This window comes from Nannospalax galili, unplaced genomic scaffold, assembly GCF_000622305.1.
Source record: "Nannospalax galili isolate Female #2095 unplaced genomic scaffold, S.galili_v1.0 scaffold888, whole genome shotgun sequence".
Taxonomy (NCBI): domain Eukaryota; kingdom Metazoa; phylum Chordata; class Mammalia; order Rodentia; family Spalacidae; genus Nannospalax; species Nannospalax galili.
Genome location: NW_008357921.1, coordinates 525,814 through 538,549, shown reverse-complemented (window position 1 = coordinate 538,549; position 12,736 = coordinate 525,814). Strand labels below are relative to the sequence as shown.

Genomic DNA, 12,736 nt, shown 5'->3' with positions numbered 1-12,736 from the left:
GTAGTGGTCACATTAGAAAGTCAGTTGGCTAATTGTATTCATTTCACCTTACAGATGCACATGTTTATTGCTCGCTACTGTGACCTGTTAAACGTGGACATCTCTTGTGATGGGTGTGATGAGATTGCCCCCTGGCATCGCTACCGATGTCTGCAGTGCAGTGATATGGATCTCTGTAAAACTTGCTTCCTAGGTAAACTTCAGGGGTATGCCATGCCAACAAATCATTTCTGTTTTCTGTGATCTTACCAACTTTTAAAACTCTCATTGTGCTAAATTAGAGACATTGCATTGGCAAATATGTCTTATCTCCCTCAACTCAATGATAACCCCCAGTGCTTTTCCCTGACATTGTTCCATCTCCCATCCTGCTGGAGTGGCACCTGATAAACTCTCAAGACCAATGAATATAGGTTCAGATGAGTTTCCAAGAAATTTTGCTTCTGAATCATACAGTTTACAGATAGCAAAGTGTTTACAAAATACAGACACACATGCACAAAGAAGACTTTAAACATTCTTTAGTACACTTGACTTATAAGTGCTAGGGCAGAACCCATCAGTAGTAGTGAGTTTTAGAGGGCTCTTTGAGTGCAAGGCCCCACAGTACAAGACTCAGCTCCTGTTCTGGAAACGCTGTCCAGCAGGAAGACCAAATGTATCCACAAAGTGAATGCATGTGCTATTATAAATGAGCAATACAGAATATTTTTGAAAAGTTTGGAAGTATAGCTGCACTGCTACAGGGAAGCCTTGTGGAGGAGGTAGGATGAGAACTAATCTTTGAAGAAAGTTTGAACTGGGTGACATAGTAGAAACACCGAAGATAGCATCACCATCAGGAGCAGAGTAAGCTCAGGGACAGAGGAATTCAGTGAGTTTAGACAGACACACTTGATCTGCCCAACTAAGTGATGGATTAAGACAGGTAGGACCAAGGTTGTGGGACCCTGAGGAGCTAGGCTAAGGAATTTGAATAGTCTACAGACAGTAGGGAAAGTTTCTCAGGATGTTAACATGATCAAACCTATGCTTAGATGGGGCTGGAGAGATGGCTCAGCAGTTAAGAACATTGACTGTTCTTGCAGAATACCTGGATTCGAATCCCAGCAGCCACGTGGCAACCAACAACTGTCCATAACTCCAGATCCAGGAAGTCTGACAGCCTCTTCTGCCCTCCACAGGCATTGTACGACATGGGTGCACTTACATGCATACTGGCAATACACACATACACATAATAAAAATAAATTTAAAAAAAAAAGCTATGCTCAGGCACCACAGTCTTTGTCAATCTCCTCTAGGAAATCAGTAAGTATAATCACAAGGGAGTTTAGGTCTGGACCACTTTGCAGCACTGGAAACAGAAACGGTCAGACATGAGGAATATTAAGTAAAGTCCATGTCTGAGCTGGAGACTCTCTAAACCTAGAGTTCCTATCTGCCATTCTCTTACTCAGTGGGTCTGGGGCTCTGAAGTCTGCTCTCACCTGTAATTCTGCAGTGGGAAAGTAAGAACAGAAATTTGATCACTGCTCAGTGCTTAATAGGAACATGCCAATGGGTACTTAACCTCCATCAGAGGAGGGGTTGAAGGAGATACCTCACAAAGTGGCAGGTGGTCTTGTTTCTGCCAAACAGCAGTCATGATGAAAATTGAAAATATGTTTGATCTAACTGACACTAGAAAATGGGGATCAGTCAACTGCACCATTGTCAAAGAATTCTGTGCTGAAAATATCACTGATAGGCTTAGAGCCACCAGGGCAGACCATCCTGGTCTTCAGAAGATGCCAGTGACCCCTGCCTTCCCGAGAGAGGTGTCACTGGTGTTATGGTTGCTGTGCTAGTGCTTTTGGGAGCCCTCTGCCCCATCCACCTCACACTGCTGTTATTTCTTCAGGTGGAGTAAAGCCCGAGGGCCATGGAGATGATCATGAAATGGTCAACATGGAGTTTACCTGTGACCACTGCCAGGGTTTGATCATAGGCCGGAGAATGAATTGCAATGTGTGTGATGACTTTGATCTTTGCTATGGATGCTATGCAGCAAAGAAATATTCCTATGGGTATGTTTCAGATGACTTGCTGCCACGTAATCTTTTTGGGTGCATGTCTTCATTTAAAAGGGGGTCTTCGTACTTTTTCTGTGTTACTAGGGGTTGAACCCAGGACTTCACAGATGCTAGGTAAGCACTCTACTGCTGGGCTATATATACCCCTAATGTTCCTTTTAAAAAACATTTTTATTAACTCTGTGTGTGTGTGTGTGTGTGTGTGTGTGTGTGTGCATGCATGCATGCACACATGTAGCGGTCAGAGGACAACTTTGTGGCATTGGTTGTTTTCTTCCACCTTTATGTGGGTTTTGGGAATTGGAATCACGTCCCCAGGCTTGCGCAAGTGCCTTTATGTGTGCTGAGCCATCTTATTGACCCCTTCCTTACTTTTTTTTTTTTTTAAAGAAAAGGTTTTTGCTGAGGGAAGGAGAACAGGGTGGCACACAACTTTAATCACAGCAGTCAGGAGGGAGGAAGAAGCAGGTGGATCTCTGTAAGTTCCAAGCCAGCCAGGGTTACATAACGAGCTCCTGTCTCAAAATAAGAGGTTTGAGGGGACTGGAGAGTTGGCTCTGCAGTTAAGAGTACTGACTGCTCTTACAGAGGACCCTGGTTCAATTCCCAGCACCCACGTGGCGGCTACAAATCATCCTTAACTCCAGTTCCAGGGGAATCCGAAGCCCTCTTCTGACCTCCGCAGCATTGCACAACACGGGTGCACTCACGTACATGCAGACAATATACTCATACACATAAAATAAAAATAATAAATATTTTTTAAAGGTTTGTATTTGTATTAGCTATTTTTCTGTTGCTGTGATAGAAACACTATGACCAAGGGACCTTATAAAAGGAAGAGTTTATTTAGCTTACGGTTCCAAAGGGGCAAAAATCCCATCATGGCAGGGAGGCATGGTGGCAGAGGTGGCTGGAGTAGGAGCAGAAGCTAAATTCTCACATCTTCAAGCAGGCACAGGAAACAGAGCAACTGAAGATCTGGCAAGGCTTAAGAACTCTGTAAGCCCACCCCAGTGACATGCTTCCTCCAGCAAGGCCACGCCTTCTAAGATCTCCCAAAACAGCCACACCGACTGGGGATACAATGCTCAAATACTTGGAGTCTATGGTGGGAATATTCTCATTCAAACCACTATAGTGTTATTAAATTTTTTTTTAAATACTTGGGCTAGAGAGATAGCTCAGCAGTTAAGAGTACTGACTGCTCTTTCAGAGGACCCCAGCACCCACATGGCGGCTATGAACTGCCCTTAACTCCAGTTCCAGGGGAATCTGAAGCCCTCTTCTGACCTCCACAGCATTGCACAACTTGGGTACACTCACATACATGCAGGCAATACACTCATATACATAAAATAATAATAAAATATTTCTAGAAAAAAATTTAAACATTTATAAGACAGAGTATGTTTAATAATTTTTAGCATATTTATAAGAGCGAGTAGAACAATACACCTTTATATATTCAGATTTATCGGTATTTAAAAGCAAATTTCAAACCTTAAGTCATTCATTCCTTTCCTAATACTTTTTATTCATCTTTTAAAATTATACATTATCTAACATTACCAAAATGCAGTTACCACACCTTTAAAAACTCTTTAAGTTCTCCCTTAGCTTGGTTTCCATATGCAGTCTTCTAGGGATTGTGAGTTACTGAAATGATATACCCAGTATTTATTTATTTATTTATTTATTTATTTATTTATTTATTTGTGTTTGTTCATTTTTCTGGGGAGAGACTCAGTATCACTCTTTAAAATTTCAATAGCCACAGCCTAGCCTAGAGGTGAGTAGTGCCCAACATGGCCAAGCACATGCTCCCTTGAGGTCCAGGGCTCCTTTTCAGAGCATTACAAATGCTGTAGGCCTTAAAATTATCATGTCTTTACAGCCATTTGCCAACCCACAGCATCACAGCCCACCCCATGGTGACCATCCGGATCAGTGACCGGCAGAGGCTCATCCAGCCCTATATCCACAACTACTCCTGGCTGCTCTTTGCTGCCCTAGCTCTCTATAGTGCCCACTTGACCAGCACAGAGGATATGGATGGGGAGCAGCTAGATCCTGAGGCCCGCAGCAATGCTGCCACCCTGCGGAGCCAGTGTATGCAGCTGGTTGGGGACTGTCTGATGAAGGCTCACCAAGGCAAAGGTAACTCATGTGCAGACACCAGGTCCAGCCCCTATTTGCTGGTGGTGGCAAAGCCCAGGCAACAGTAAAAGACCATACTTGGCTCAGAGGCAGCAGAGTCTGGTGGTCTACAAGAGGGGTTCAACCTAGCCTCGGACTTAAGTTCCAGATTCACTTGAGAGGATTGTTGGCATAAAGTAGCATTTACTTTTTCAAGATCTTTCTATGATAATACAGTGTATTATTAATAATAACCAAAACTTTTGGAGTCCATGGATATTTAGTATTTGAATCTCTAAGACTTTGCTTTTTTTAAAAAAAAATATGTATGAGTGTTTTACCTACATATATGTAAGTGCACTCACGTATGCAATGCCCACAGATGCCAGAAGAGGGTGTCAGATGCCCTGGAGCTAGAGTTACAGTCAGTTGTTAGCCATCACGTGGTGCTGGGAACCAAACCTGGAATAGTAGCCAGTGCTCTTAATTGCTGAGCCACCTTTCCAGCCATGAAGCTTAGTATTTTTAAACCTGCAGTGCAAATCTACATGTGTCTATATTATAAATGACAGTTCTTTGTAAATAAAATTGTGTTTCTGGGTATGGTGGCATACATCTTAATCCTAGTTCCCAGGAAGCTGAGGCAGCAGGCCAACCTCGGCTACCTAGAGGTCCTGTCTCTAAAAAAGAAAGAAATAACAAGGTGATTCGTTATTCCCCTTGTTAGTGAGAAAATAACTAAAATGTTAAACTTCTGAAACATTTAAGTTTCTCTCAGATAGTAGAATCACAATCCTAGTTAATATTACCTAGTCAGACCTGTATTAGGTAGCAAGTGAGTAAAACCAATGCATCAGAGTATGGATTTAGAAATCTAGTTGCTGGACACTATTAGAAAAGTATGCTTATGCACTCTTGAGGCAGAAGCAAGCAGATCTCTGTGAGATCAAGGCCAGCCTAGTCTACATAGCAAGTTCCAGGCCACCTGGGGCTCCAGGGAGACCCTATCTCAAAAAAAGAGTATGTTTATAATTTTCAAAATAGTCTTGTCTTTAGTGTTCCATTGTTGGCAACGTGCAGGTACCATATCCTTGCTGTCAGTCTTTCCCCGTCTGAGATCAGAAGTGGAATGGATGTCAACAGCCAGGGATGCTTCTGTTGAGCATTCCTAGATGTGATTTGTGTACCCTCAGCCATCTGTTTCTGTACAGTGGAAAGTGCTTTGTGGCACTTGGAAGAGATACCCCTTGTCATGAATTTCTAACCATTCCCATTTCCTCCCTTGCAGGTCTTAAAGCTCTAGCTCTTCTTGGTGTACTGCCAGATGGTGACTCTACCTTAGGAAATCAAGCCCTGCCAGCCACATTGCTCACCCAGACATCAGAGCAGCAACTAGAGAAGAAAGCAACCCAGCTTGCAGAGGAACCAGTGGAAAAGACAACAGAAGTGGGCCCATTTGTGCACTGCAATGTAAGCATTGTGACTTTACTGTGCAGTCACACTGGAGTTCAGAGAGCTATTCATACAAGGCTGCCCAGCAGAGAGATTAAGAGCATGGACTACAGGCCAGGCTGCTGGTTCAGAGCCCTGCTGTTACAGTCTCTTTGCCGCTGTTCTTTCATCTGTAAAAGGGGGTGTTAATAACACTGCCTGTAGTACAGGGTTGTTATGAGGACTTACGTATCTTCCACACTTTGAGGAAACATATGTAAAGAATGTGCACAAAGTAAGTTCCATGTCGGTGTTAACTACTCCCATTACCTACCTCCTGGTGGTTTTTATAAGAGTTAAACAAGATTATGCAACTAAAGAAGTTAGTTCCTAGCTTTGGTGAGCACTATATCCATAGAGCTCTTTTTATATTTAGTCAACGAGTAGACACCATATAACTATGTAGTTGTATAAACAGAAAAACCTTTATAGGCCCAAGAATAATCTGTGTTGATGATACACAAAGATTGTTTTATGAATATAAAATAAGAATAAATATTACAGAAACAAAAGATTATTTTTTAATATTTGTTATTTTTATTTTATGTGTATGAGCATGTTGCCTGCATGTATGTAAGTATACCTGCGTCGTGCAGTGCCTGAAGATATCAGAAGAGGGTGTCAGATATCAGATACCCTTGAATTTAAATTATGGGCAGTTGTTAGCTGCCATGTGGGTGCTGGGAACTGAACCTAGGTCCTTTTGCAAGAGCAGCTAGGGCTCTTAACCACTGAGCCATTTCTCCAACCCCCTGAAAGGTTATTTTTGTAGAAGAGCACAGGTTGCTTCCAGAGCATGAGTATATGCTGTAAATGCCTCTGCCTTTGCCTTAGAAGCCACTGGTGTTTCTTTCCTGGCTTCATCAGGATGCTAGTTCAAAAATAACCTCTAGGGCTCTCATCTCTCAGCTGTCTACATTGTAGCCTGCTAGACCCTTTGTCCATCAACACTTTAACCTCCCACAGATTACCTTTCACAAAGAGGGAATGTAGTCACTGCATCTATCATGAGGGTCAGCAGTCCTTGCCTCTGTACCTGGGAGTGTCTTATCTGAGTTCTCAACATCTTTTAGCAGGCTACCCACAGCACTGTGCTTCCAGTCTATTGATTTATTCATTTATTTATATCAGAATGGACTCAGGAATTCTTTGTTATTTAGTATAGATAAAAATATATTGCTTTTTATTTATTTCAGTACTCAAACAGCCCCCCATTTGACTGGTGGCAACTCCTTCTAGTTGACTTTTGTGTTTTCAAGCAGACTAAGAGTTGTTACCTTACCAATGTGGGACTCCTAATCCCAGAAAAGTCTCTCAGCTCCAGTGAGAGTCCAAGTGGAATTCTATAAGGGCATCAGAAGTATGCTTGTTCAATTTGTAACAGAGAACAACTGGGACACAGTGCTAGAGTTTGGAAGAGGTGTATGTATGTGATTTAGGAGTCGTTTTTGGGTTTGTTTGATGAAGTGATGCCTATGATTAGATTTATCAATGGCTATCATGTTTATCAAGGCAGATTCTATAGAAAACTAAGTAGAAAGATACACAGCTCTATCCCACAGCCCAAGACTGCTTATTTCTATATCAATAAAATAGCTGCATCTGTGGCAACAGAAACAATATGTGTAGGTTTTTTTTAATTTTTTTTTTTATGTGTATGAGTGTATTACCTGCAGGTATGTGGGTGCACCCATGTCATGCAGTGCTGCGGAGGTCAGAAGAGAGCTTCGGATTCCCCTGGAACTGCAATAAAGGATGGTTTATAGCCGCCATGTGGGTGCTGGGAATTGAACCCGGGTCCTCTGCAAGAGCAGTCAGTGCTCTTAACTGCTAAGCCATCTCTCCAGCCCCCGTGTGTAGATTTTATTATTTTAATTCTCTCTGTAATAGTATTAAGGATAATATCATATCTAAAGTTTTTATTGTAAATAAAGGTATACTTGTTTTTTCTTTGTGCGTGTGGTATGCACATGTACATATTTGTGTATGTGTATGTGTATGTGCATGTGTATGGAGGCCAGAAGTTGACATCAGGTATCTTTATCATTCTCCATCTTATTTTTTTGAGACAGGGTTTCGCATTGAACCAGAAGTCACCAATTCAGCAATATTAGCTGGTCAACAAGCTTTAGGGATCCTTCTCTGCCTCTTCCCATGCTAGGATTATAGGCATACCCTACCACACCCGGCTTTTTACCACACCCAGGATCTAGACCTTATGCCTGCGTGATAAGCACTTTACTGATTGAGCCATCTCCCCAGCCCATGTTTGGGTTTTCTACTGAAAAATAAAGTATACAAAGATAGTCACTATATTGTACTAGAAGGAAGTTGGCAATTTTATCTTTTTCTGTGGGAAGAACTTTACATTTTTGGCTTCTGGAAGCCAAATAGACTATATTGAAGATTTGGTATTAGCCATTGCATATGTGACCTAGAGGCTCTGACGGGCATTTCAAAGATATTCAGGGGGAAGTGATGCAGTGATTATCATCTTAGAGTATTAGTTTATTTTAAGAAATAAGTGGCATTTTTCTAAAGGAATTCAAAAGCTTTTTAGTTCGTGAAAAACTGGATAATGACAAAATATTGTATACAATATAAATGGAGTAAATTTTTGTTATATGAAACCTTAATTCTTTTATATCCACCATCTTGTTTTCAGGGAAGGAGATCAGAAGACAAGGAAATTAGACCTCTAGATTACAAACAGAAGAAGACAAATGAAGATCTCTCCTTAATGAAGGATCCTTCATGTCAGACCCAAATTTCAGATGCATCTGCAAATGTTCACATGACTCCAGAATTTCCAGCTAAGAAACGTGTGATCATTAACTTGATCTTTTTTTTTTTTTTTTGGTATTTTTGAGATAGGGTCTCCCTGTAGCCCCCAGCTAGCTTGGAATTTGCCGTGTAGACCTCACAGAGATCCACCTACCTCTGCCTCCTGAGTGCTGGGATTAAAGGCATGCGCCACAATGATCTGTTTCATATTAAAGTGCATACTTCTTCATACCTAGGCTAACTGTTGCACTCAATTTGAAATTGTCCAATAACTCGGGTTTCTCCATTCTGTTCAGCTGGGGCTGGTAATTTCTTCACTTCAGGTTATTTATTGAGTGCCTTCTCTTTGTTGAGCATCATGCTGGACCTTAGGATTGAAATAGATTGACATAAACAGAGGGCTACATGGTTCCTGCCCCCTTGGAGCTCACAGTCCAGGAGAGTTTCAGACAGAGGTACAGGTAACAGTCTTTAAGGTAGCCTGTGATTCTGGCCCTATGAGAAAGGTGATGGGTGTTAACCATGCTTGGAATCTGGAGCAGATTCTATCTACATCATCCATCTAAAAGAAGAGATATAGATGACCTTGAATTTGCCAAGATAATTCAGTAGAGGCTGACATTCAGAGCAGAATGAGCATTGAGTGTAAAGGCCCTAAAGGAGGCTCCAAAACCAACAAAGAGGTGATACACACTAAAGAGACTGGCCTCCACCTTCTTCTTGTGGCAGCCCAGGGAGTCAGGTGCTGTCCCATTGGCTATTCTATGATAGAAGTAGAAGTGAGTGCATTCTGCACCATCTGCAGGGCCAACTCTGAGAAGCCATGGACACAACACATCAATCCAAGTCCTCAAGGTCTACCAGAGTTAGGTTCCCAAGGACCAGCATTCTGATTCACAGGCAACAGAACATTGCAAGGTGCTTGAGGTACATTAAAAAAGAGGAAAAAGTAGAAAGGGCAGATGAAAAGCAACAAATACAAATATATAGCATATTAAAAGGTAGCTAATGTTAGAGAGCATGTAGTTTAAGAGCAGAGCCAGAGGAATAGGGAGATGAGGAAGGACAGCTGCCCATTCAAGTAGGAAGCAGGTAGACCTCCTTGAGAAGTGGACCTTGTATAAAATGTTCAGCTGTAGACTTTGTTATTGTTTTGTTTTCTGAAACAAGGACTCACTATATAGCACTTGCTGGCTTTGAATTCCTGATGTCTAAGTCTATCCAGTGCTGGGATTAGAAGCATACATTACCACGCCTGGCTTCAGCAGTAGGTTTTTTAAGTCCCAGATTTCTTCAGTTAGGCTCACAGTGACAGTACAGTGGTTTACTTGACTCTTTTATATGTATAGGACCCACCAAAATCTGAAAGTATGTTTTTCCACATAGATGCTGAAAATTCAGAAGCATCATCTGAGGTGCCAGTAGAGGAAAAGACAGTTACTCCAAACCCTGAGCAAGTGTTTGCAGAGTGTTCCCAGAAAAGGATTTTGGGATTGCTAGCAGCCATGTTACCTCCCATCAAGTCGGTAAGAGGCAAGAAGTGTTTTCTGTGTGAAAGAGTGCATGGTGGTATTCACAGAAAGAGAGAAAGTGGTGCTAAGCTGTAAGCTGAAACAAACTTTTATTAATAGTTCTGTGTCCCTGAGGGTGGGATTATAAATTAAAATTACTTTCTTCTTTGAACTTATATTTTGCATATATGTGATATGTATTTATATGTATGTTCACTTATTCTTTTTCCATGTTTTTGAAATTTTTTTTTCATTTTCCCTTTATGTGTATGAATGTTTTTGCCTGCATGATGTTAGGGTTCAAGAATCGAGAATAATTCCCACAGATACCCAAAAAGATTATACAAAAAGTTTATTCAAGAATTTAAAGTAAAAAAGACAACAGCTAAATGGCGGCTAGCCGGGCACAGACTATATGAGCCAAAGATGGAGTCTGGCCCCAAACAATAGCCAGCAGGGGCTTTTATTGGGGCACTCCACAGAAACCCACGCATGCCGAGCATCTTTTTAAAATAATTGGATGTCCCCATATCCTGTGTACCAATCCTTGATTGATAGGGGCTGTCTTCAGGGCATTGGAATGTGCTGACTGATATCTTTTAGAGCCAGAAGTTTTTGTTCATACCTTATAAGGCTTTTACATGTACAATATGCCTGAGCTTGTCTGGGCTTGTCTGAAGAAGCTAGCCAAAATGGAGTCAGAGCATTCTGGCTCTTCATTCCCCCCTAGAGTTAGGTCAAGGGTTAAATCTTTAAGCGAAGCAAATTACAGAAGCGGAAAGAAGTGGTTAGACAGCACATTTAGGGCAGTGGAACTATTTCTATATTGTTGTAAGGCTCAGGGTCTAGATTTAAATGAGTATACTGCGAATGCAGTACCATCAGTTGGACTGTCTGTATCCATTCTCAGATGAATTTGAGCAAGGCATTAAGAATACAGGGGCCACAGGAATACAGGGGCTAATAGGAGTAAGAGGAGAGGTCCGACTATTGCTGAGATCAAAGTTGTTAACCATGGGACCAGTCAAATAGGGATTCATACCAATTTTGTTGATTTAGTAGTGTTCTCTTTCTTTAAGTCTTTTATGGACCTCAGCTAAAGACTGTTTTATAACTCCCAAGTGATTAACATAGAAACAGTATTGTTCTCCTAGGGCAACAGAGTCCTCCTTTTTCTAGAAAAAGTAAATCTAGCCCTCTCCTATTTTGTAAGATTACCTCAGCTAAAGAGGATAGAGAGTCTTCGAGGTGGCAGATAGATGTCTCTAACGATTGTATCTCTGAGTCTATAGCCTGTCTAAGAAGGTGATAATTTTTATCCTGGAGGACTAGTGCTGAAGCCCCCAGACCAGTTGGAGTGGTTACCCCCACCCCAAGTAAAGTAGACAAGACAACTGCAATGGTTCCTATGGCCCTACAAGGTCTAGACTCTTCTGAGACTCCGGTTTCCATTTCTATGTCTGTTCTATAATATAGATGGGAAACCAGCTGCACTAGTACACAAAAATCCTGAGTCTGGTGTAAAATGGATGAGTGGAGGCATGTAGTTAGGCCAGAGGTACAGGCCCACCAAGTGGAGTTGGGAGGAACCATAAATGGATTAGGTGTAGTAGCCCCTATCTCTTGAACAGACTTACATAGATGTTGGTAAGAAGGGGGGACAATTTTATGTGAGGGAGTCACGCATAGCCCTTTTCCATACACCTGGGTGAGGGTAAGTCCCCTTCTCCCTGCAGGCAGGGGAATTCTACAGGCAGTGGGGTCAGAAGTAACAACATAATTTCCTGGGAGAGCTAACCCATCATAAAAGGGAGGGCTCGGGTCCATGCAAAACCAGCAATGGATAGTGAGGTTAGGGGAAGTATTATTTAAAGCAATAAAGGTGGCATTTAGGAGGTTCATAAGCCCAGGGGATGGCTGCAAGGGCTCTTGGACCCCTCGGACCTCTAGGGGTATGGATCTAGGTGTGGGGAAAGTAGCAGTTTTATCCAGTTGGACAATTTGGCTAGGAGCTGGCCTCTCGACAGATTTAAAAATAGTTAAGGCCGGTGTTGGTCGTCCTATAGGCTGTAACACTGTCTGAGCCGGCCCCATCTGGGTCCCCAAGACTGGACCCACCTGAAGATGGACTGAAAAACGTATTCCTGGATCAGTCCCTGTGGTGTATAACTTGAGGCCCCAAGTTCACCCATCAATCCATTTTTGTAGGTTTTTAAGTTCCTTTCCTTTCGGTTTGAAGCTCAAGGAGATAGGGTTGCATCTAGAGGAGGAACAGGGTCCCTCGAATTGCCTTGATCTGGGGTTTCGCTAAAGGGTTAGGCCCGGGACCGCAGTTACCTGGATCAAGTCAGTAGTGACGGGGGCAGCCCAATTAATATATCCAGTAGACACAGCTCCATGAAGCACAGAAATAGTCCCCTGGCCCCCCACACACAGGTACTTCTTCGGTCACCATTGTCACCTAGGCAAACATAGAAGTGGTGCTCCTTCATCCTCTTTCAGCCGAGGGGAGACTGGCAAGCATAATTTAATGTCTTCTAATGTCTTCCTCAATTTCTTTCTTTAAAGATTTAAATTTTTCATTGTAGAGCTCTTTATTTAATGTCTTTGGTCAGGTTTACTCCGAGATATTTTATTTTATTTGCAGCTATTGTGGACAGGAGTGTTTCCATGTGCTCTTTCTCTGATTGCTTGTTATTGGTATATAGAAAGGCTATAGACTTTTGTAGGTTAATT

At 42.0% G+C, this 12,736-nt stretch overlaps 1 protein-coding gene across 3 annotated transcripts in view; it reads left to right on the top strand.

Annotated features, from left to right (window-relative positions):
- Window positions 1-12,736, top strand: part of Zzef1 (zinc finger ZZ-type and EF-hand domain containing 1) — a 165,687-nt gene that overhangs the window by 112,501 nt on the left and 40,450 nt on the right. For all 3 annotated transcript variants that reach the window (XR_001872100.2, XM_029557454.1, XM_008855631.3), the window contains 6 exons: window positions 55-193; window positions 1,904-2,069; window positions 3,973-4,235; window positions 5,503-5,684; window positions 8,371-8,527; window positions 9,876-10,015. Coding sequence is in view for 2 of the 3 variants with exons in the window: in XM_029557454.1 (XP_029413314.1) it covers window positions 55-193; window positions 1,904-2,069; window positions 3,973-4,235; window positions 5,503-5,684; window positions 8,371-8,527; window positions 9,876-10,015 (1,047 nt within the window). In the remaining variant the exon portion in view is untranslated. The remainder of the gene's footprint in view (window positions 1-54; window positions 194-1,903; window positions 2,070-3,972; window positions 4,236-5,502; window positions 5,685-8,370; window positions 8,528-9,875; window positions 10,016-12,736) is intronic.